The 23,324-nt window shown below is 59.0% G+C and overlaps 2 protein-coding genes and 2 long non-coding RNA genes across 10 annotated transcripts in view; 2 read left to right on the top strand and 2 right to left on the bottom strand.

The window, feature by feature from the left end:
- Nucleotides 1-7,748, top strand: part of RTN3 (reticulon 3) — a 56,514-nt gene extending 48,766 nt beyond the window's left edge. For 2 of the 4 annotated variants that reach the window (XM_051833075.3, XM_051833074.3), the window contains 5 exons: nt 199-337; nt 2,428-2,497; nt 3,141-3,187; nt 4,730-4,788; nt 5,835-7,748. In XM_051833075.3, the coding sequence (XP_051689035.1) occupies nt 199-337; nt 2,428-2,497; nt 3,141-3,187; nt 4,730-4,788; nt 5,835-5,880 (361 nt within the window). In that variant the 3' untranslated portion in view covers nt 5,881-7,748. The remainder of the gene's footprint in view (nt 1-198; nt 338-2,427; nt 2,498-3,140; nt 3,188-4,729; nt 4,789-5,834) is intronic. The other 2 variants (XM_051833073.3, XM_070069238.2) reach the window with 1 other exon arrangement.
- Nucleotides 4,232-4,827, bottom strand: LOC149128266 (uncharacterized). The gene is made up of 2 exons (XR_016229100.1): nt 4,690-4,827; nt 4,232-4,574 (listed from the first exon to the last, which is right to left on the bottom strand). It is a non-coding gene; the product is annotated as an uncharacterized LOC149128266 (long non-coding RNA).
- On the bottom strand, nt 7,749-16,657 carry ZFTA (zinc finger translocation associated). Of its 3 annotated transcripts, XM_070069254.2 has the most exons (5): nt 15,291-16,656; nt 12,781-13,278; nt 12,121-12,477; nt 11,395-11,898; nt 7,749-11,232 (listed from the first exon to the last, which is right to left on the bottom strand). In XM_070069254.2, the coding sequence occupies exons 1-5, from the start codon at nt 15,427-15,429 to the stop codon at nt 10,763-10,765; spliced, it is 1,968 nt and encodes a 655-aa protein (XP_069925355.1). In that variant the 5' UTR covers nt 15,430-16,656; the 3' UTR covers nt 7,749-10,762. The 3 variants fall into 3 exon arrangements, with proteins under 3 accessions (XP_069925355.1, XP_069925360.1, XP_089182015.1); XM_070069259.2 differs by lacking the exon at nt 12,121-12,477 and having other exon boundaries at nt 15,291-16,657; XM_089325889.1 differs by lacking the exons at nt 11,395-11,898; nt 12,121-12,477 and having other exon boundaries at nt 15,291-16,653.
- LOC127487458 (uncharacterized) lies at nt 10,893-23,009 on the top strand. 2 transcript variants are annotated; one of them, XR_011386719.2, is made up of 4 exons: nt 10,893-11,032; nt 17,319-17,644; nt 20,907-21,080; nt 21,987-23,009. It is a non-coding gene; the product is annotated as an uncharacterized LOC127487458 (long non-coding RNA). The 2 variants fall into 2 exon arrangements; XR_016229098.1 differs by lacking the exons at nt 20,907-21,080; nt 21,987-23,009 and having other exon boundaries at nt 17,319-17,707.
- Nucleotides 23,010-23,324: the final 315 nt, after the last annotated feature.

The following is a 23,324-nucleotide window of genomic DNA, read 5'->3' as shown; positions in this document are numbered from 1 at the left end:
GGGCAGCTGGTTGCCGTCGTGCCTGTCCTGTCCCATGCAGACGTCCGCCCTCCTTTCCTCCTAACCGACAGTAGCATTTCCTTCCCACGGCAGCCAGAAATGTCCCTTCAGGTCTGGAAAGCACTGCCTAGGGCTGCTGTGCTGACAGAAAATCTTTTTCCGTGTCAAACGTGTGACTGTTGTTTCTTCCTTGGGAAGAGCCTACCTGGATGTGGACATCACCCTGTCCTCAGAAGCCTTCCACAATTACATGAATGCCGCCATGGTGCACATCAACAGGGCTCTGAAACTCATCATTCGTCTCTTCCTGGTGGAAGATCTGGTTGACTCCTTGAAGGTCAGTCACATATGCAGGTTCTGGTGGTATTGCTGAGAAAACTCGGTAGGTTTCCTGCCCCCCATGCAGGGTTATGGCCAACCCCTCTATAATAAAAGGTCAACAAGACAGAAGCATGACAGATGCATTTGATTATAGTTTTTCGTGACATGGGAGCCTTCAGAATGAAGACTGAGAGACCCAGGATGGTTTCTCCATCCTTATGCTTGTGTTCACTGAAGCTGAGACAGCTATGTTGAGTAAAGAGATTGGACCAAAAAAGGCCTATTAAACAAAGGTCAGAAGGTTTTTAAAAAATAACCAATTTATTTGAAAGTCAGAAAGAGCTCTTCCATCTTCCATCCACTGGTTTATTCCCCAAATGCCCAGAGCTGGATTAAGCAGGCCAAATTCGGGAGCTGGAAACCCTGTCCAGGTCCTTGGGTGTAGCAGGGCCCAAAGTCCTTGAGCTATCACCTGCTGACTCCTAGAGTGTGTATTAACAGGAAGTTGGAATCAGAAGCAGAGCTAGGGCTGGCATTGTGGCATAGTGGATAAAGCAGCTGGTTCAAGTCTCGGCTGCTCCACTTCCATCCAGACCCTTGGGCCCCTGCACCTACATGGGACCCTAAAGAAGCTCCTGTCTCCTGGCTTTGGATATGGCCAGCTCCAGCTGTTGCAGCCATTTGAGGAGTGGACCTCTGCCTCGTGTATGTGATGGGGGAGGGCTCTCTGTAAACTCTGCCTTATAAATAAATAAATAAACTTTTTTTTTTTTTTTTTTTTTTTTTTTATTTAAGAGGTAGAGTTACAGACAGAGGGAGAGACAGACAGAAAAGTCTTCTGTCCATTGGTTCACTCCCCAAATGGCCGCAACAGCCAGAGCTGCGCTGATCTGAAGCCAGGAGCCAGGTGCTTCTTCCCAGTCTCCCACATGGGTGCAGGGGCCCAAGCACTTGGGCCATCTTCCACTGCCCTCCCAGGCCACAGCAGAGAGCTGGATTGGAGGAAGAGCAGCCGGGACTAGAACCAGCACCCGTTGGGATGCCCGTGCCACAGGCAGAGGATTAACCCACTGCGCCATGGCGCTGGCCCCTCAAACCCAGGCACTCTTGACATGGGATGCAGTCATGCCAAGCAACATCTTCACCACTGCGCCAAATGCCCATCCCGATCAGAGAACTCCTTTATGGCTTGCTAGCTCCAAGAGAGAAAGAAAGGTGCAAAATAGAGTAATTGTCTTAAGTTTTATGGCTGGCATTGGGGAAGAGGATTCTAGGGTCTGCCCCACCTTGTGGGAAAAAAATTCTAGTTCCCATGGCTTGCCTTGTCAGGGAGAAAGGGGGCAAGAAAGCAAAGGTCAGAAGGAAACTCGCTTCTGAGGCTTTCACTTTGGGATATCATTTTCTTAGTCCCAAGACCAGAGACGAGGTTATAATTCAGAAGGAAAACAGTACATGCGGCTTTATCAGACAAAAACAAATACACACTGTCTTAGCCTGTAAAAAATGAACAGAGGAAGGGCCGGCGCTGTGGCACCGTGGGTTAAAGCCATGGCCTGCAGCACTGGCATCCAACGTGGGCACCAGTCGGAATCCCAGCTGCTCCACCTCCAGACCAGCTCCCCGCTAATGCACCTGGGAAGGCAGTGGACGATGGTGTGGGAAACCTGGAGAAAGCTCCTGGCTCCTGGCTTTGTCCTGGCCCAGCCCCATTGATACAGCCATCTGGGGCGTGAACCAGCAGATGGAAGATCTCCCTCCTCTGTGTCTGTCCTCAGTCTGTAACTCTGCCTTTCAAATAAATAAATAAATCTTTAGAAAAAAATGAAGAGCATTAATAAAGGTACTCCCTCCTGGAGGGTGGGCATCGAACAGTGGTAACATGATGGGCAGCGGGGCAGTTGCCATCTGTCTTCAGACCTAAGAAAACCACAGAATTCTTTCACCCACTCAGATGTGTACAAGTGGGGAAGGTTTCATTGTGGAGTTGCCTATGCCATGTATCACTGTGTCTGTGCGGCCTTAAGGAACTAGAGGCGAGTGGAATGAGTTAACTTGAATTTTTCTTGTGGTTATTCCCATGTAACCCTCTGACGTTTGCCTTCACAGCTGGCTGTCTTCATGTGGCTGATGACCTATGTTGGTGCTGTTTTTAATGGAATCACCCTTCTGATTCTAGGTAAGGTGGAAGGAAAATATCTTCATGCCCTTTAAAGTGATTTGTAAAAATAAGAATGAAGAGATGTCCAGCATGGTTCCACTCATTCCTCCTTTTTTTTTTTTTTTTTTAATTTATTTGGAAGAGTTACAGAGAAAGGTGTATCCATCTGCTGCTTCACTCCCCAGGTAGCCAGGATGCTGAAGTCTCAGGCGGCGGCTTTACCCACTAGGCCGTAACACCAGCCCCAGCCCAGCCTTTAAAATGCAGAGATTCTGAAACAGATACTGGAGGAACCTGTGTTTGTGGTCATGGACTTATTAAATGGTTCCAATTATAAGTAAAAATCCAGACAGCTGAAAGAAAAGGAGAGTTATCCAGATTTTGGTTTAAATATGAGGATTTTATTTATAGTAACCTTTTTTTTAACTTGGAAATTATGTATGGTACAAAGAAGGCAACCTGTGAACCTAGAGGGCTTTTAAGTAGTACCCTAAATTAGCTCTCTTTACCTACTTGCCCTAATGGGAGCTCTAGCCAGGATTGCTTATTTGGGGAAAGATTTGTTTTCCTGCATCTCATGAGGGAAAACGTGTTGCTTTGCATCTGGAGCCTTTGTGATCGCCTCACAGACACTTACATGGCCCATGATCATGTCTTACAGCGGAACTGCTGGTGTTCAGTGTCCCAATCGTCTATGAGAAGTACAAGGTAAGCCCTGGTGGTGGTCGCACATGCCTGTCAGTAGAGGCAGCATGATGGGCTTTGCCTGTGGGAGGCTGGTAGTAGTGATTTCCTCCAGTGAGAGAAGCTGGGTGCAGGAGAGATATGGGCAGGAAGGAGACTCTTTGTACACTGCACTGTGTGCCTTTTGCGTTTTTATCACCTGGATACATTATGTGTTTGAAAAAAAATAAGTTGGAAAAAATGCTTCACTAAAAAAAGTTGGATGTCTAAAAAGACCCTTAAATTTACTTATGTAAGGGAATCCATCAGTGTTAATAGCTGTATAAATTGTAGGATGATGTGTACAGAGCACACTAGATGTATGGGGTTGGGTTTGGCTTTTCTTATTTAAAGATTTATTTATTTATTTGAAAGGCAGAGCTACACAGAGAGAGGTCTTCCCTCCGCTGGTTCACTCCCCAGATGCTACAACAGGCAGGTTTGGGTCATCGTCCACTGCCTTCTCAGGGGCTTTAGCAGGAAGCTGGATCAACAGCACAGCAGCTGGGGCTCCTGGCGCTCTGTGGGGTGCAGACATCACAAGCAGCAGCCTGACCTATGTTACACTACAACTTTGGCCCTTATTTTTGGCTTTTTGATGTTAAAATGTATTTGCCTTACCCATGGGGTAGTAAAACATGTATGATTACAGAATGTAGATTAGATTTACAGTTTCTTGTATATAGAAAATGGTCTACACCAGTGTCTTACCTCTGCATGAGATAAGTGATTTTTACTTCAGCAAAATGTGGCATAATTTCAAGTCTGAAACCAAAAAGTTTTTTTCTTTGTTGTTTGCTTATTTTTTTTTGAGAAAGTGCTTCCATCTGATGACCATCCTATGCCCTGTATTACCCCAGTGGCCAGGGTTGGGCAGGGCTGAAACCAGGAGCAGGGAACTCAATCCAGGTAGCCCACGTTGGTGGTGGGATCCCTCCACCTGAGCCATCACCACTGCCTCACAGTCTGCGTGCACAGGAACGCTAGAGGCCAGACCCAGAGCCAGACATTAAACCCAGGCACTCTGTGTTCTAAAGACTTATTTATTTTATTCATTCATTCATTCATTCATTCATTTGAAAGAGTTACAGAGAGCAGGAAAGACAAAGAGATCCTCCACCCACTGGTTCACTCCCTAAATGGCTGCAGTGGCCTGGCTCAGCCACTCAGACAGGATCCAGGAGCTTCATCTGGGTCTCCCACATGGGTACAGGGGCTCAAGTACTTGGCCCATCTTCTGCTGCTTTCCCAAGCATATCAGCAGGGAGCTGGATCAGAAACGGAGCAGCTGGGATTCATGCCAGCATCGCAGTTGTTGGCTTTACCCAAAAAACCCAGGCCCTCTGATATGGGACACAGACAACTTCAGCCCCTGAAACGAGAAATTTTTAAATTTCTGGGCATCATTCTCCCCTCCCAGCATACGCAGTAGTATTTAAAGAGTGGTTAAACTAGGGAACAACAGTGCCTTCAGGAAAATTGCTCACCTCTGTGTTGCCACGACTGACTCTGCTCTTCTCCTTACAGACCCAGATCGATCACTATGTCGGCATCGCTCGGGACCAGACCAAGTCGATCGTTGACAAGTGAGTACGTTTAGGGATCTCATGTCATCGCCATTGTGCTTTGTTCTTCAGTGGTGCATAGTCCTCTGTATAAAATGCTGCTTACAAAGAAAGGTACCTTCACCCTGAAGAAAACCTTGGTTAATAGCTTGATTTAGTAAGAAATTATTTTCACCACTTTAAAAAACATGCTGTGTCTCAGATTACAAAGGAGCAGTGGAATGAAGACCACGCTGCCTTTTTGAACAGCTGGTGGTTTCCCCACCTCCGTGACTGCTTACATCGAGGAGTATCCTTTTTGTCTTAAATTATTCACAACAAATAAATGTGAACCCAACACTTCAAATTAAAATGCTAACATTTTTCTGTTTTCTTCAGATAGTAAGAAACAGAGTCACAAAGAGTTAAAACCTCTCTGTGCCCTAAGTTACTTTCACAACTTTTCAGGAGGAAACTGTGCATCCAGAGAAGTCTGACTTGATGCCAGACTGCACTGGTGCTAACGCCAGGCTGGCTGCAGCACCAGTCCCCATCTGGTGGTTTGGTTTGTAAGAGGTGGTTGGGGCGTGATGGTTTGGTCGCCAGGGTCAGCTGCCGTGGGTCCTCTGCCGCGGGTGTGATACTTGTGACCTTAGCAGCGGGTGACCGGAGTGACACCTTCGCCAGAGCAATGGGCAGCTTTGGTACCCTGCCAGGGGCGGGGGGCAGCTCCTGCAGTTGGGAGCACCCAAAACCAGGACCCATGGCCTCCTCACCTGTCTCCTTGACCCTGACTTCTGGTTCCTCGCCAGCACCAGAGGGTGACCTGTGGACATGGAACACTGTGTTCAAGTCCCCACATTTTTCTGCGGACCCCTGGTGTGAAAGGGACAGGGGTGGGGTGGATCTTTCCAGACCTTCCTCCCACCCCAAGCTCGCCCTACGCCAGACTCGGCCGCCACTCACACCCTGCTCCCTGTGAAGACAGGAGACTTCCCCACGGAGCCCGCACCTCTTCTAGCACCTCTGTTGAAACTGAAACTTGGGACAAATTTTTCACTTCCGTTGTACTTTTCTTTTCTCAATAGGATCCAAGCAAAGCTCCCCGGAATTGCCAAGAAAAAGGCAGAATAAGCACGTGGAAGCCAGAAATGCAACAGTTACTAAACCCCACTTCCTAGTTATAACGTCCTGACTTGTGAAGGCGCGTGCTCAGTGCCAGCGTGAGCCTGCATTCCAAGCTTTGTTTTTTAATTTGGTGTTTTCTCCCTTCCCTTCCCTTTGCCCTTAGTATCAAGCACAAGAAATGTTGGACTAGAAGAACTGATATCTTAGAGGAATAAGGAAAGACTCAGATTAGTGGGATGGATCAGTACCTTAGTGGTGGAGGACCGTTGCCCTGCAGCTCGGCAGGGGACAGGTGGGCAGTGAAGGCGGGGCGAAGGACCGAGCGACTCCTGCAGCTCCGCTGTAGCTCTGCCCTTGTTTTTAAGTTAAGAAGCAATGATTAACACATGAAGAAGCTATCTGAGGACAGGAGTGGGATGCCTTCCCTGGGGTTCCCCAGAGCCCTGCGATCCCATCCTCCCGCCCTCCAAAGTGAGCAGCTATTGCTAACAGTCCTCTTCTTCGCTTAATGGAACAGCTTCCAACTCTGGATAACCTAACGGGCTCGCGAGAATTCCTGATTCCCAGAGTGGAAGTGGAAAGTAGACTTGTCCTAGGGGCAGGAGGGCTCCGCCGTCTGGGAGGGGTGTCTGCGTGTCGCCAGTTCTGGGCAGTGATGTGAGAACTCATTCCTGGGTGTGCTCCCCTCTTCCCTGCCCACCTCCCCTCTTTAATAAATATGGTTGTACTTTTCTTATTATGAAATAAATGTCTGTAACTGCTGTACACTGCTGTAAACTTGTTAGAGAAAAAATAACCTGCATGTGGGCTCCCCAGTTACCGAGTTATTGTGACCCTGTCTCAGTCCGTGGGGGGAATGGCCTCACAAGGTGACCTACAGAGACACAAACAACCTTGTTTCTTTGTGTTTCCCTTGTGACTTGCTTCATCACGTGCTGCATCTTTAACCTGTGTTCATCAGTTTCGCCTGAGGACCAAAGCCAAGCCGTGCCACGTGACCACAGATCAGTGTAGGGAAGTGCAGTTCATGGTCTTAGGGAGTTGTAAGTGCTTTGTGCTGGCTTTATGGGTCTGTGTTTTGAGGGTTCTTTCCATTTGCAGGCACAAAGTGCCTCAGCTCTGCCCTGGCCCAGGGTGTCCCTGCGGGGAGTTTTCCAGGAAGTTCTAGGTGAAGGTGACCAGGCAGGGGGTAGCGCGTGTTGCGGGGCTGTGCGCATGGAAGGAACATCAGGTGCAGGGCAACTAGGAAGGTTTGGCTCCACTTTGAGACTAAGTTTCTTCCTCCCCTTCCCCATGAGACATCTGTGAACTTGAAAGAAAAGTCATCCGAAAGAAAAGTCATCCGCGAGCCCCTTCAGTCACGGCCACGCAGGGGCACTGAGAACTTCCAACCAAGTAAGGGCTGCCATGTGCGATGGTGGCAGGAAGCTGTCTTGTCTACAGTTTTTGGGGAAATTTGCTTAGGAATTTAGATGGGTGAGAGGTACCCTTGCCTTACTCCACTTTCTTTTCTCAGTCCCCTCTCCTTGTGATTGTTTGATTTCACATCGCAGTGGGAGATGCACTCCGTCATCCTCTGCCTCCCAGGAAGTCGATGCACTGATTGTCTTTTGGGCCCCCCCCAAAGGACCTCTGCACTGGACGCCTCCAGACCCAGCTTGTCTTCTGTTGCTGCTGTCTTTAGATAATTGGAGAGATCTTTGTGCCACGCAGGATTTTTTTTTTTAAAGAAAAACCTATAGATGAAAACATTACTAATGAAACTGTGCGTGTCTGTGCGTGCGACATACGAATACAGTAGCACCTACGGAGCTTGACTCTTGGTTCCTGTAAAACTGCAAATTGATGTGATATTAATAAAGAAAAAACAGTGATCATGGTGTCATTCTGCTAGCTTTATTCTTTATACACAGTTTGGATAAAGAACCAAACATGGCTTCCACTCCCTCCATCCTTACTCCACTTGGGGGCTTTAACACACAACTTAGAAGGATTCCCAAGATTGCAGAATTCCCACGGTAGAGCTGTGCATTTGGTTTCTGAAAGAAAACAAGAACCCTTCTAAGAGGTAACCACAGGAGAGATGAGGAGGAGTGGAAGGGCTGAGGGGCCGGGGTCCCCCACGGGCACCATGGAGCAGCGTCTGCATCAGCCGCCAAGCACTGCAGTCGAAGGTGTAGTCGCCATGGCAGATGGAAAGGAAATACTCAGGTCTCTGCGGAGACATCTTGTCTGCCCCAGGCTAAGGCCTCTGTGACCCTTAGGCTGGGATTTAAAAATGTGTGCAACATACCTCTCAGAAAACTCAGGCTGAAATCTTTTTTTAAATGACTGATGCAAACAACTTCACAAATACGTATACAAATGCTGGAATAATGTCACTAAGTAACATGGAGTATAAATATGTATTGAGAGTAACATTTACATATGGGTCATAATAGCAGGCATACCATTAGCAACAACAAAAAAATGAAGAAACTTCACCTGTTCTGTCAGAATCCCAAGGCAAGAAGGAGGCACACCTAGGGATGAGGACCACCTAACCCCCAACCCGTGAGGCCATAGCTTCAGTCCAAGCAGGAAACTGGCCCTTGACACCTGCCCTGTCATGGGCGTTGAAGACTTGAGCTGCAGCAGGCTCGAGAGGCTGGTCCCCACCCCAGTTCTCTAAGCCTGGCGGGAGGACCAGGGGTTTGTGTTTCCAGTAAGTTCCAAAACTGCTGCCGCGGACCTGGGGGCCACTTTGCAAGCCGCTGGAGTGCTCTGGGCCACGCTCCTGTCCAAAGGCCCCTTCCTGGCGGGGAACCATCCCTAACCTGTTCTCTGCCCTGGCTTACCTGAACTTCGGCAGTGAGTACAATCGGTTGCCCCAGTTTGCCTACTGTTTTTGAGCGGAGAGAGCAGGAAAAGGTAAAACACTTGTTCTGAGTCTGAAAACAACGTGCGATGAAGGAAAGGAAAAAATGGTAGTGCCGTAATCTCTGTTCTGACACTTTAATACTGTCTCAGAAACCCAGAGGCCCGCGCTCACTGGCAGCTCGGTCCACTGTAAGTCCACTCGGTGTCTTCCCAAATCCCTGGTGGCCTCATCACAACACAGCCTCGCCTGGCGTCCAGTGGGGCAGGCAGCAGCCCGCACCTTTCCCGCGAGGCCTGCGTGGGGCTCTGCCACCCCAGGAGCCCCGGCTGCCCTGTGACAGACCCACAGTGCCCAGCAGGCACTCTCTCTGCAGGCTAAACCAGGAGAGTGGCGTGGTGCGGCCCACACCCAGCTGGGAGCGATCTTCTAGTTCTGATCCTACCTGGCCGTGAGACCATGTCACCCTCTGGGCTCCGACCCGCCTCTGCGCGGCCGGGGTGCAGGTGGGGTGGAACTAATATTCTCCAGGGTCCCTTCCGACTCTGACAATCTTGAATTATATAAAAACGCTATAAAATCCGTGTATAAAATCCAACTTCCAATCAGGAAGCGTCTAGGGGACTGGGCCTGAGGCACTTGAACCTTGGGCTCTGGCCTGGGAGGGTACGGAAGGGAGGGGGCTTCCTCCTGGCCGTCTGTGCTCCCACCCGCCCAGGGAGCTGCTGTGCCAGGGGCCTGCGCCCTGGCCTCCAAAGCCAGCCTCACGTCCCACCTACTGTCCCTGCACTTGCCTTGCTCTGCAAAGGCCGCAGGCTGGGGCCCAGGGACAGCAGGCAGAGGGGGCTGCATTAACCAGGGCGCGGCCGGGCTCCTGCGTCCCTTCCCGCCTCGGTTCTTCCTCCATCACCTCACAGCTTATCTCTGATACACGCATAATAAATAAGACATTTGCACATAAGGGTGATCGGGTCAGCTCGCCCGCCCCTCCCTCTTTCATATAAAAGCATTAAATACAGTTTCAAAATAAAATACAAAGAGCAAAAAAAGGGCCTAATGGCGGGGCCACCTGTTCTCCACGGGAGAATCAATCTACACACACCCCTCTCGGACCTGCCTGGGAGATCGCCGGCCCTTCCCCGCCCCACAGGGCCTGGCGCCGCCGCGGGGAAGGGCCACGCAGGCCGAGGCCCGGCCCCAGGCCTGGGGATTGAGGGCGGATGGCGCGTCCACGGCAGACAAAGGGGAGCGGGCAGGGACCGGGCTGGGTGGACAAGCCGGCGGCCGCATCAGGGGCGCCAGGCTCTGAGCTTAGGGATGAGCTGGGGGCCCTCGGGGCAGGAGAGGAGCAAAGGAAAAAAGTGCTAATCCCTTCCCGCGACCTCGGCCCGGGGGACGTGGGTGGAGCCTGGGGCGCGCGGTCAGCACTGCGCCCGCCCGGGGCTGGCCCAGGCCGGCTCCGGCACAGCGTCCGCGCGCCGCGCCACGCCGCGCCCCGCCGCGCCCCGCCCGCGGTCCGAAGCGCCTTCCCCGCCCCTGCGGCTCCGCCTCCCGCCCAAAGCCCCAGTCCGCAGCAGCCGGGGCCTCCGGGAGGCCGAGAATACCAATTAGGGCCGGGAGCCGCGCCTGCAGGCGTGCAAGGCTGCAGGGAACTGGGCCCCCGGCCAGGGCGAGGGGCCGGGGAGTCCTTCCCGCCCTCCCCGCACCCGCTCCTCCGGCCCTAACACTGACAGCTGGCGCCCGCACCCCGGCCCCGCGGGAGCAACCGGGCGCGGCCTGGGGGCTGGAAGCGCTCTCAACGCGAACACTGCGAGGCCGCTTTGGCTTCTCGGAAAACGTGGGAGGCCCCGCGCCCAGCAGGGCCAGGGCTCCGGGCCCCGGGGCCGAGGGCGTTCGCGCACTGTCCCCGCCCTGCGCCCGGCCCGGCCAGCGGGGGGCGCGGCGGCGGTCCAGGCCGCGGGAAGTGCTTGCTTCCGGCGCGAGGGTCTCTTGGCCCGAGGGCCTGGCAGCCCGGCGCCGGCCCCCAGTGGCCTACGCCCGGCAGACGGCGCCCGGCTTGAGGTCCGCGCCGCTATCGCGCGGCGCCGGGGCCGGCGGCCCGAAGCCCTCGTGGCCGTAGCAGCGCAGCGCCGCCTCCTCGTAGGCCTCCAGGATGGTCTGGCGCTCCTCGGGCGTGAAGTCCATGGAGAAGGGGTGCACCTGCAGGATGTGCCGCTTGATGGTGCTCACCTTGAGCGTGGCCAGCGCGCCCCCGCACACCATGCACACCAGGCCGCGCCGGCTGCCGTCGTAGTCCATCAGGTACTCGCCCCGCCAGCGCGGCTGGTAGTTCCGCCGCTGCTCCCGGCTGCGGGGCGGGGGCGGCGGCGGCGGCGGCGGGGGAGGCGGCGGGGGTGGCAGCGGCGGGAAAGCCAGCCCCCCGGGCTCCTGGCCGTCCTCTTCGTCCTCCTCTTCCTCGGCAGACCGCTCCAACGGAGCCCCCGGGGAGAGCGAGCTGTCGCCTGGGGAGGGACAAAGGGCCGCGTTGCAGCGGGTGGGGGAGGCAGGCCAGCCGCGGCTCACGCCCAGCCCCCGCCTCCGCCCCCGCCCTCCAGCCTGCCCGCGGCCTCCCACGCCAGGCCCGGCCCTCGGGCGCGGCCACCTGCTCTGGCTCCCCGGCTCACCCCACCACTCCTCCTCTGGCTGCTTCTCCTCTTCCCCTCCCCCCTCCTCGGAGGCTGCGGCTGTGCGGGGGGCGGCAGGGCCCCGAGGGGACTCGGGGCAGCGCAGCCCCGAGGCCAGCAGGCGGGCGGCCTTCTCGCTGCACTCCTGGGCGACGAGGGCCTGCGCGGGCCCGCCGAGGCGCGAGGAGCCCGGGTGGCGCCGGCGGATGTGGCGCTGGATCGTGCTCATCTTGAGCGAGGCCAGCGCGCCCCCGCACGCCAGGCACACGAGGCCGCGCCGGCCGCCGTCCAGCTCCAGGAGGTACTCCAGCCGCCAGCGCTCCTGCCGGCGGCGGCGGCCCCCCAACCCCTCGCCCTCGCCCTCCTCCTCCAGCGCCTCCTCTGCGGGCCCGGGCCTCTCAGGGGCCCAGCCAGCCTCTTCCTTTACGTCGGGGGGGCTGAGATCCTGAGAGGAGGCCGAGTGCCGGCTCTTTCTGGTCAGGTCCCGGGGAGCGAGGTCATCGCCTGTTGGGGAAGGGGTGAGGGAGAGGGGCTCAGCCTGCAGGCCGGGTTCTCCTAGCCCAGTGGAAGGGGGTCTGTCCTTGTTCCTCACCCCAGCCCCAAGTCAGCGCCCCTGCCAGGACGTGTGTGCGTGTGAGCCCAGGGGCCGGTGCCTGCCTCCCAGCTTTGGCCACAGACTCTAACAGGAGTGGGGGGAGGGTCCTCAGCCCTGGGGCGGCCGCGCACCTGCTGGGGGCTGGGTGAGCTCAGACAGCGCCTCGGGCCGGCCCCGCCAGGCCTGCAGCAGGGCGCTGCGCTGGGCGCCGCTGAGCCCCAGCGAGCTGGGGTGGGCCTCCAGCACGTGGGCCCGGATGTCCTCTAGGTGCAGGCTGGGCAGTGCGCGGCCACAGGCCATGCACACCAGCCGGTTCCCCCGCGGGTCGTAGTCCATGAGACACTCGGCCCGGAACCAGTTCTGCAGGGACTCCTTCAGCGTCCGCTCCAGGCGCCGGGCCCCCAGCCCCCTGCTGCCCCCGGGCCTCCGGGAGGCCGAGAGGCGCCCACGCCGCTGGCGCCCGCAGCCCCCACCGGCTGGGGCTTTGCCTGAAAGGGTTGGAGGGAGGGAAGGAACTGAGACTGCGGGCCTGGCTGAGCCCCTCCCCCACAGCCGGGTCCTCCGCTCCCCTTCCCTGTCCCCAGTCCTGCACACAGTCCCAGGTTCTAGCCCCTGGCCTGGACTTTGCTGTCGGGCCCCCTCCCATGCCCATACCCACACCAGCCTTTCTCCCTGCATGTCCCCCCTCCACCTCTACCCTGCTGACCCCGCCCCGCCCCCCCACCCTGTTCTGCAATAAGGCCGCTCCCAGAGCCCTGTCCAGGCCCCTGCCTCTCCCTATGGCGCATTACCTGGGCCCTTGGGTGGGCAAGCTTGGAGGCTGGCCCCCTCCTCCTCCTCTTCCTCCTCCTCCTCCTCCTCCTCCTCTGGCCCCGGGGCCCCCAGGCCCTCGGCTTCGCCGCAGGCCCCCAGCCCCAGGTGGGCATCCCAGCTGTTACTGATGACCTCCTTCTCGCGGGGGCTCCAGTGCAGGGAGTAGGGGTGCTTCTGCCGAATGTGCCGCTTGATGGTGCTGAGCTTGAGGGTGGCCAGGGAGCTGCCGCACACCATGCACACCATGCCGTGCCGCGCGGGGTTGAAGTCCATCAGGTACTCCAGCCGCCAGTGGTCGTGGTAGTAGCGCCGGTGGTCGCGGCCCGGGATGCGGCTCTTGCCAGGCCTCGAGGCCCGGGCCTCGCAGTGGTCTGAGTATTTCCTGCCTGAGGATGCGGGTGCCCTAGCCCTAGACGAGGGCGGGGGGGCGCGCCCCCAGGACCCCAAGGCACCCCCTTCCAGCTGAAGATCTTGCCCTGAAGAAGGGGAAGGGGAGACAGTTTCTCAATCTCCGATTCCAGGGAGAGAACCCAGGGCTTTGATTCTGAAGCCTGAGAGAGAGGTGGGGGGCGGGGAGGGGCGTTCAGGGGGCAGGAAAGGGGTGGCAGCCGCCAAGGCAAGGGTGCAGGAGAGCAGGGCCCTTCACAAAGAGCGAGGACCCTTTAAGGGCGGAGCCAGAACAAAAGGATGCCAGGGCCAGCTTGGACTTTTTCAAAAAACCGAAGGTGAGGGCCAAGGAGGCAGCCGGCTCCATGAGGTGCCCTGCTTGGACGGCAGCCGTAGGGAGGCAGCCAGGAGAGCAGCAGGCGGGGGCGGTTACAGCCGGAGCGGAGAGGAACAAAGGGGGCATCCAGGGCTGTGCGTGCGTGTGCACAGGACCCCCCCCCCCGCCCGCCCGCCCGCCCGCCCGGGGCCCCAGCCAGCAGGGCCCCACCCAGACTCCTCTCCCGTTTCCCAAGGATGCTGCAGCCACCAGCCTCCCGAGGGTCTCACTCCAGGGCTAAGCCAAGCACTGCCCTCTCCCCAGCCCCACCCCCCAGAGGAACAAAGCTGTCCACACCTCCAGGGACCTGGACTTGCCCGAGGCAGGATGGCAGGAGAGCCACCGGGGTGGCCACTGACGGTACTGCGGCAGGGAGTGTCCACCGGCGCCCATTAAGACTCAGGATTTATTTTTTGCTCTGGCAGGGCGCCGGCCACTGCCCAGCAATCAGAAGGGCGGGCAGCCGGGAGGCCCCACTAACCAGAGGCGTTCTCTTTGCCAGACAGACAGCCGGAGCAGCCCCTACCGGCCCTCTTCTGGCTAGAAAACGGGCTGCCGGCCACACGGGCTGAAGGGCCAGCTCTGGGCATTTGCGCAGCAGAGATCCCAGAGTGGAGACAAAAGGCAGGATCAGAGAGGGAGGGCTCCCACCGCTGCTGGGGGCCAGGGGCTTCCTTTCAGCTTGTACATTGGCCTCGGCCAGAGACCTGGGTTCGAGTGCTGCCTTCACTGGTGACTTGCTAGGTGACCTCGGGCAGCGGTGTCGCCCTCTGGCACCGAGCCTCTTTGTCTGCACAGGCGCTGGGTAGCTATCTGGCGTCTAAGCATCCTTCCAGCCCGGGATCCGTGCCCCACTAAGGTGGACTGGCCCTTTAAGAGCCGAAAAAGAGGGAGGAGCTGAGATTCTTTTAAAAACAAAAGGGGCTGGGGAGTTCCTGGGAGGGGAGCGCAGAGGTGGGAGCGGCGGAGTCTCCCGAGCCGGGCAGGCCGGGGTCCCAGGCGTGGACCTGGCGGCGAAGCAGGGGAGAACTGGCTCCGTGGAGGAGCGAACGAGGAGCTGGAGCTGGTCCCTCTGGGGCTGACGGATCGGGGCCCCGGGGAAGCAATTCCGAAGCGGAGGAGAGCGAGGACGCGCGGGCGGGAGGGGGCGTCTGCCTTTGTGGGCGAAGCCCCCTCGGCCAGCCCCGCGCGTCCCGGGGAGAAGGTGCGGCGCTCAGGGCGAGGCCCCGAGACCACAGGGGCAGCCCGGTTTCCAACAGCGGGGTCCCGAGCTCAGCTCCTCGGGGGGAAGCCCTCCAGGGGGACACGGGGTCTGGGCTGACTTTTAAGAGACAGCGGGCTAAGAAAAAGACCACCTGGGAGTCTGAAAGAGAAAGGGGCGGGGGCCGCAAGTCCACCAGCCTCGAGCCCCCCGCGGCGCGCCGGGCCCTGTGGGGCCCCTCGGGCCTGGCGCCCCCAAAGAGGGGCGCCGGCGACGGCCGCGGGGCCCTTTTACGGACGAGGGGACCCACCCCAGCCCCGCCGGCCGACCCCGGGAGCTGGGCGGGGGGCGCCCCCGCGAGCCCTGCAGCCGCGATCCGCGCCCGCCAGGTGGCGCCCCCGGCCGCCCTGCCCGCGTCCCCCCCTTTGTTCGGCGGCGGAGAGAGGGGCCCGGAGCCCGGAGCCGCAGCCCTCCCCTCCCCCCACGCCGGGGCCCCCGCCCGGGCCGCCGGCCCCAGCGCTTACCGCCATCGTCCTCCTCCGGGTCCGCGCCGCCGCTCGACCCGGCGGGCGGCAGCCGTCGGCCCCGTGCCGAGGCCACTGCTGGCCCGGGGCCGCCCCTGCCGCCGCCGCTCCGGCTCCGGTGGTCCCCGCCGGGCTCCATGCGCTGCGCTGCGGAGCGGGGCCCCGGGGCGGCGGGGCCGCGCGGCCGGCGGGGCCCGCGCGGGGCGCTCGGTGCGCGGGGCCCCGGGACGCGGGGCGCACGCACGGCGCGGCCGGCCGCACGGACGGCTGGCTGCTGGCTCGGCGGCGCGGGCTGGACCGGGGTGGGGATTCCTGTCTGGGGCCCCTGGGGCTCCTTTAAGGGCTCCTGGGTAAATTTAAAGGGGCCGCGCGCTATTTCCTCCTGCCAGCTCGCGGGGGGCTGGGGGCGAAAGGCGCGAGGCGAGGAGCCCGGCCGAGACTCCGCAGCCGGCGCCCGCTCCGGACGCCGGGAGCACGGACCTCGCGGGCCCGCGCCGCCGCCGTCGCCGCCGCCGCCCCTGGGGCTCCGGTCCCGGCTCCCCAAGGGTCGCCGAGGTGCCGAGGGGCGCCCGCGTCCGCTGCGAAGCGCTCGCGCCCGGACTCGGCTGGCAGCCACCGCCCCCTCGGGGCATCTCAGCGCTGGGCTCTCCGCATCTTCGCAGCGGGGACCGCCTGCTGGCGTGGCCGGGGTCCCCGCCCGGGGCTGCCTCCTCCGGCGCGAGCGGGGCGCGAGCTCGGAGCGGGCCCCGGGGCGGACGCGACTGGCAGGGGCCCCAGATGGCTGCGGCCCCGCCGAGAGGGTGGAGCCGCGGGGGCGGCCGCGCCCCCTCCCGCGGGAGCCGCCCGGAGCGCCGCGAGCTCCGGCTGCTCCATGGGAGGGGCGGGCGAGGCTCCCCGGGAGCCGGCCAGGGGGCGAGGGCGGCGGCTCGGGCGCGGGAGAGGAGCGCACGCGGACCCGCAGAGAGCCGGCTGCGCGGGGCCGGCCTGCGCGCCGAGGTGGCCCCGGGCTGGAAGCCGGGAGCTGGAGCGCGCGGCCGTGACTCAGGCTCCTGCCGCCGCGCCGGCCGGGGGCGCCTGGCGCGGCCCTTGACGCAGCCCAGATCCCCCGCCTGGCCCGCGGAAGCGAGGAACGGGGGTGCCGGGCACCTGGGGACGGGGGGCACCAGGGCGGGGAGGCGCTGGGCGGATCCCGGCTGCGGACCGTGGGGCGCCTCTGGGCCCCCCGGCCCCCGGCGCGGGGAGCAGGGACCCCGAGCTCGGCGGGGGCCGCGGCAGCCCGGGGGTCCGCCTCTGAGGACCGGCTGGAGGAGCAGGTGCCGGCCGCGCCTGTGGTTGCCCGCCCACAACAAAGGCGATTCCTGGAGAGCCAAATTACAGGGTGCGGAGGCCATGCAGGGTCGTTATCCAGGGGTGGGTTTTCTCCTCGCTGGGAGCTGCCCAGCGGTCCGTTAGAGACGCGGCCGCTCCCTCGACACCTACTGTGCGCCGGCTTGCAGGCGCCGGGCAGCCTTAACGCTCGGCGAGCGAAGGAGACAGTGACAGCTCTGTGGGAGCCACGGGTAGTCCTACGGAACGGCCCCCCAAAGTGATGGTGACCAGGGGACAGGAGCGGAGATTCTGTCACTGTTGGAGATGTCCCATCTCTACAGCAGTCCCCATAGCGTACCTGGGAGAGACATCTCTGGGGAAACTGAGTCTGTGTGCCCACTTGGGGGACACGGGCCCTGGTGCTGGTGGGGTGCCAGAGGGGGCGGAGAGATGGGGCATTGCTGGGTTCAGGGGACACAAAGAGAGAATAAGACTCAGACCTGGCCTTCACACGTTTCTGTGTGTGGCTGAAAAAAAAAATCTATCCAATGCCCCAAGATGAAAGAAGCCGTTGGCTCCAGGGCGAAGGGCCTTGGTCCGCAGCTGGGTTCAGGCGTGCGTTACTGAGCAAGCCACGCTCTGGGCCAGCGCTGTGAGACGCTGGGCGGCCCTGCTGCTCTCCCTCTGCCTATACCGAGGGTAATTTTGTTTGCTCCCCAGAAAATCAAAGCTACCTGGAGCCATTTTTAACCACCTCCTCCTCCGCCTACTGGCCCGCATCCTGCACAGCCCGGTCACCACTCCAAGCTGCAAGTCCGCTCCCCAGCCTGGTCCTCGCGGTCGGATGAAGAAATGGACGCTCACGGCGGCGGGAGCCTCGCCCAGGACCCTGCCGCTATGTAGTTCCGCGTGCACTGGGCTGGGGGTGCGGAGGCTGACCACAAACTCCAGGGGAGCCATGGCCCCCTTCGAAGGAGCTACGACCCCACCGTGGGAAAGGGGAACCAATTGCAACCAGGGCTGCTCCTAACTGCCACGGGCCTTGGGTACTTGTGCCTCCCCCGGCTTCTTCCTCTATTTAAAACAAATAATAATTTAATAGATTTTTATTTCTTTTTCTTTTTTATTATTATTATTTTTTTGACAGGCAGAGTGGACAGTGAGAGACAGAAAGGTCTTCCTTTTCTGTTGGTTCACCCCACAATGGCTGCCGCGGGCCGGCGCACCACACTGATCAGGAGCCAGGTGCTTCTCCTGGTCTCCCATGGGGTGCAGGGCCCAAGCACTTGGGCCATCCTCCACTGCACTCCCGGGCCACAGCAGAGAGCTGGCCTGGAAGAGGGGCAACTGGGACAGAATCCGGCACCCCGACCGGGACTAGAACCCCAGTGTGCCGGCACTGCAGGTGGAGGATTAGCCTATTGAGCCGCGGAGCCGGCCAAGATTTTTATTTCTGACATAAGAAAAAAACATATTCCTTGACGCTGAAAGTTCAGTTTCTCCTCACCCCCCACTTTGAAAATAAATGAGGGGGCCAGTGCTGTGGCGCAGCAGGTTAATGCCCTGGCCTGAAGCGCTGGCATCCCATATGGGTGCCAGTTCGAGACCTGGCTGCTCCACTTCCCATCCAGCTCTCTGCTATGGCTTGGGAAAGCAGTAGAAGATGGCCCAAGTCCTTGGGCCCCTGCACCCATGTTAGAAACCCGGAGGAAGCTCCTGGCTCCTGGCTTTGGATCAGCGCAGCTCCGGCATTCCAGCCAATTGGGAGTGAACCATCAGATGGAAGACCTCTCTCTCTCTCTCTGCCTCAGGGGCCGGGGGAAGGACCGCCCAGCCAGAGGGGACTTCCTGGGGAAGGCAGGGCTTGAACAAGTCCTGGCCCACCCCGAGGTGTCGCCAGCTCTGGGTGCAGGAGAGTTCCCGGGAAGAGAGACAGAAGCAGACGTGGCAATGAGCAGGGACCAAGCCCTCGGGGCCAAGCCAAGGGCTGAGTGTGAGCTGAAGGCTCTGGGAGTGCCTGGCATTGTGAACCCCAGGAGGCAGGACGGGAAGGACTGTAGCAAGGACCTGCCGGGAGGCACCAGCAGCAGGGCCAGGAGATGGGAGCAAGCACCAGGAGCCTGGCCACACACAGCCACCCAGGGACGGGGACGGGGCAGTCGGAGGATGACACCCTCACTGGGGCCGCCCTCCCAGCTGTGCACCCTAGCATCCTCCATCCTCCGCCAGAAGGGACAGCCCGCCATGCCCAGAAGCTACTTCTCAGCCCAGTGCTGCGTGCACCTGAGAGCTGGTCCAGCCGGGGCAGGGGGGGGGGCCCTTCTGACACACAGGCCCCAGGCCTCCTTAGAGTGGTCCTGGCCTGAGCCCAGGTGAGAAGGTTGACACCACGGGCCCTGGGGCCTGACTGCTCCAGCCAGGCTGCATTAGCGAGAAGAGGCTCGCTTCGTTCTGTCTGCCAAAGGCCTTCTGGGGGCAGAGTGCAGGGTGCGGTGGGGCGTGGAGTGGTGTGTGCCGGGCTGGCAGGGAGTGCACGCGGGTCTGTGTGCCTCTGAGCAAGCCCCAGGACTCAGACAGGGGACTCCACCCTAAGTCCCTAATCTAATCTGAGCGCTCTCCAAAGGCCCTGGTCTGGGAACCCAGCCCAGTGGGACCCAGAATGCCTGGCCTCCTCCCTCCCGGTCCCTGACTCAGGTTCTTAGTCCTCTGTCTGGCGTCTGCAGGGGCAGAACTGCAGGCTTCCTAGGGTCACTGAGCCCCCCACGGGGAGGGGGGGGGGCAGCTTCCTCGAGCGCTTCAGGGGCTTCCTGGGCAGTCCTATCAAAGGCATGGCCTCTGGGCGGGCGCCTTCTGCAGCAAGTCCCGGCGGCTCCACTTCCCATCCAGCTCTCTGCTGTGGCCTGGGGAAGCAGCGGAAGACGGCCCAAGTGCTTGGGCCCCTGCACCCGCGTGGGAGACCTGGAAGAAGCTCCTGGCTCCTGGCTTCAGTCTGGCCCGGCTCCAACCATTGTGGCCATCTGGGGAGTGAACCAGCAGATGGAAGACCTCTCTCTCTATTCCCCCACCCCTTAACTCTGCCTCTCACATAAATAAATAAATCCTTTTAAAAAAATTGTTTATTCAGGGCCGGCGCCGTGGCTCACTTGGTTAATCCTCCACCTGCGGCACCAGCATCCCATCTGGGATCCAGGTTCTAGTCCTGGTTGCTCCTCTTCCAGTCCAGCTCTCTGCTGTGGCCCGGGAGGGCAGTGGAGGATGGCCCAAGTGCTTGGGCCCTGCACCCGCATGGGAGACCAGGAAGAAGCACCTGGCCCCTGGCTTCAGATGGGTGCAGCACGCCGGCTGTAGCAGCCATTTCGGGGGGTGAACCAACAGAAGGAAGACCTTTCTTTCTGTCTCTCACCATCTATTTCTCTACCTGTCAAATAAATAAAAAATGGTTTATTCAAAAGGTAGAGAGAACAACAGAGACTGAGAAAGACAGAGAGATACAGAGATCTTCCATCTGCTGGTTCAATCTCCAAATGCCCACCACAGCTGGGGCTGGGCCGGACTCAAGCCAGGAGCCTGGGACTCCATCCTGTTCTCCCACATGGGTGGCAGGGGCCCAAGTTCTCGAGCCATCACTGCTGCCTCCCAGGGTGTTCTCAGGGTGTGCATTAGCAGGAAGCTGGAGCAGAGAAGTGAACCCAGGAACTCTGATACGGAATGTGGGCCTCTTCAGTTTACAAGGGCTGAACCCTGTTTTGCTTCATTTATTTATTGGAGAGACACACCTGCTCCTTCACTCCCCAAATGCCCATTCCGGCCAGACCTGAGGGGGCTGAAGCAGGGAGCCGGGCACTCAGTCCAGGCCTCCTGCGCGGGGGCAGGAGCTCCACGAGCAGTACCGCTGCCTCTCAGGCCGCACTGGCGGGCGGCTGGAGTCAGGAGCCAGCGCTGGGAGTGGAGCCGGGGACTCCGGCGTGGGCACAGGCATCCTTACGGCCAGGCCAGACGCCCCTCTCCCCCACCCTGCTCAGGGTCTGTGAAGCATACCGGTTGTAAGCGCAGCCTTCCAGCATTCTGCAGAGAACCGAACTCTGCCGGAGACGGGAGGCAGCAATCAGAGCCACAGCCCGTGAGTGGCAAGGGGACTTTCCGTGTAGACTGCAAATTCAACTGTCTTCGTAAGCTTCAGTTCCAAACCTCAAGATCGTCTCCAGCTGTCAGCCCCGGCTTCCAACTTTGTATACGTGTGTCGGGGGAGAGGGAGTGGGATTTCGTTGTAGGCTTTTTTCTTAAACCATTTGTGTTTGTTTATTTGAGAGGTGGAGAGACAGACAGAAAGAGCCTCCACCTGCCGGCTCACTCCCCAAATGCCTCCACGGGCCTGCAGCAGCGGAGCCGGAAGGAGCTAACGCAGAGCCTGGAGCTCACTCACTCGAGCCATCACTGCCTCCTAGCGTCTGAATGGTTGGGAGCTAGAGCCAGATGTCGAAGGCAGGTGCTCTGATGTGGGTGCGGGCATCTTAACACTAGGCTAAATACCCACTCCCCGGGTTTGCATTTTTAAAATTTTTTTGATGTTTGTTAATTTATTTTCTGCTCTGGCTTTGTGGCGCAGGGGACTAAGACACCACTTGCAATGCCAACATCCTTTATGAGCACCAGTTCAAGTCCCGCTGTTCCACTTCCTTTTGTATTATTATTATTGTTTTTTGACAGAGAGAGTAGACAGTGAGAGAGAGAGAGACAGAGAGAAAGGTCTTCCTTTTCCGTTGGTTCATCCCCCCAATGGCCGCTGAGGCCGGCGCATCACGCTGATCCGAAGCCAGGAGCCAGGTGCTCCGAAGCCAGGAGCCAGGTGCTTTTCCTGGTCTCCCATGCGGGTGCAGGGCCCAAGCACTTGGGCCATCCTCCACTGCACTCCCGGGCCACAGCAGAGAGCTGGCCTGGAAGAGGGGCAACCGGGACAGAATCCGGCGCCCCGACCGGGACTAGAACCCGGTGTGCCGGCGCCACAGGTGGAGGATTAGCCTATTGAGCTGTGGTACCAGCCCCGGCTGCTCCACTTCCAATTCAGCTCCCTGCTAATGCCCCTGGGAAAGCACAGAAGATTCCCAAGTGTTTGGGCCCCTACCACCCTCATGGGAGACCCTGATGGATGCCTGGCTCCTGGCTTAGGCCCCTGCCACCCACACGGGAAACCTGGATGGAGTGCCTGGCTCCTGGCTCCAGCCTGTAACCCAGCCTGGTTGTTGTGGACATTTGGGGCATGAATCAGCGGATGGAAGATCTCCCTCTCTCCCTCTCTCCGTCTCTCCCTCTTTCTCTGTAGCTCTGCCTTTCAAATAAATGAATAAACCTTAAATATACATAGTAATTTATTTTCATTTTCTTTGAAAGGCAAAGAGAGATACCAAGAGAAATCTTCCACCCACTGGTTCACTTCCCAAATGCACACAACAGCTAGGGCTGGGCCAGCCTGCAGCCTGCAGCCAGGAGCCCCGTCCAGGTCTCTGACATGGTGCTGGTGCTGGTGCTTCAGCGATCACCTGCTGCCTCCTTGGGCGTCCATCGGCAGGAGGCTGGATCAGATGAGAGCAGCCGGGACCCAAACCAGGACCGCCAACGTGGGACGCAGACATTTCACGCCATAACTTAACCATCGTGCCAAACCCCGGCTCCCACCTTTTGCTTTTAGAGAACAAAAAACTGGTAAGCTGGTGGCCAGCGTGTTCCGTGCAGGTGAGCAGGAAGTGACGTACCAGGAGGGCCACAGAGGAGAAAGACGCCACGTGTCCAAAACACAGCCAGCAGCTGGTGAAGCAAGACTCAACCCCCCCCCCGCCCCGTCTTTCCCCAAATCCCAGACACTTAAAAATGCTTTTTTAAAAAATTGTGAACTATTCAAACATACAGGGAACAAAGCTACGGCTGTGAATGTATGTACACTCAGAACTCTCTGCTTCACAAAGCGAAACACCGTGACACAGGTGCTGCTGAGCACTTTCTAGGAAAGGCAGCTCCACGCCTCCTCCCCCCCTCCCCAAGTTACCCCTCCCCCGCAGTTCTGACACCCACGGCCCACACAGCCAGCAGCAGCGTGAACCAGTCATTTTTGATGGTTTTTTAAAACGTATTTATTTGAGAGGCAGAAAGAGCTCTCCTCTGGTGCTCGCTCCTCAAATGCTGAGAAAAAAAATGAAGCGAGCGCTGGGAACCCAGTCTGGGTCTCCCACGTGGGCGATGGGAACCCAGTCTCTCGCGCCTTTTTGGCTCCTCCCCAGGGCCTGCATCAGCAGCAAGCTGGGGTCAGGAGCTGGGGCCAGGCACTCTGATCCGGGATGTGGCGTCAGCCACTAGGATAAACAACCACCCAGGAAACCTCCGTGTTTTCCAGCTCGAAATAAATGCCCTCGCTTGATAGAATCGTGGAACTTTATCATCTCCTGCTTCCAGTCTTCGCTCTTTTTTGTTTGTTTGTTAAGATTTATTTATTTGAAAGGCAGAGTTACAGAGAGAAAAGACAGACAGAAAGGTCTTCCACCCACTGGTTCACTCCCCAAATGGCCACCATGGTCAGGGCTGGGCCGATCTGAAGCCAGGAGCCTGAAGTCTCCTCCAGGTCTCCCACGTGGGTGCAGGGGCCCAAGCACTTGGCTCATCCGCTGCTGCCCTCCCAGGCCACAGCAGAGAGCTGGATGGGAAGTGGAGCAGCTGGGACTAGAACCGGCGCAGTAC

Source organism: Oryctolagus cuniculus, chromosome 1, assembly GCF_051225735.1.
Source record: "Oryctolagus cuniculus isolate XC-2025 breed Fujian yellow rabbit chromosome 1, ASM5122573v1, whole genome shotgun sequence".
In the NCBI taxonomy this organism is placed as follows: Eukaryota; Metazoa; Chordata; class Mammalia; order Lagomorpha; family Leporidae; genus Oryctolagus; species Oryctolagus cuniculus.
This window is presented reverse-complemented; position numbering and strand designations above follow the sequence as displayed.

Coding starts and splice junctions, on each gene's coding strand:
- ZFTA (XM_070069254.2), bottom strand. CDS start 15,429: ATGGAGCCCGGCGGGGACCACCGGAGCCGGAGCGGCGGCGGCAGGGGC. Junction 13,279..15,290: donor CCCGGAGGAGGACGATGGCG/GTAAGCGCTGGG, acceptor CCCCTTCTTCAG/GGCAAGATCTTCAGCTGGAA. Junction 11,233..11,394: donor GCCAGAGGAGGAGTGGTGGG/GTGAGCCGGGGA, acceptor GTCCCTCCCCAG/GCGACAGCTCGCTCTCCCCG.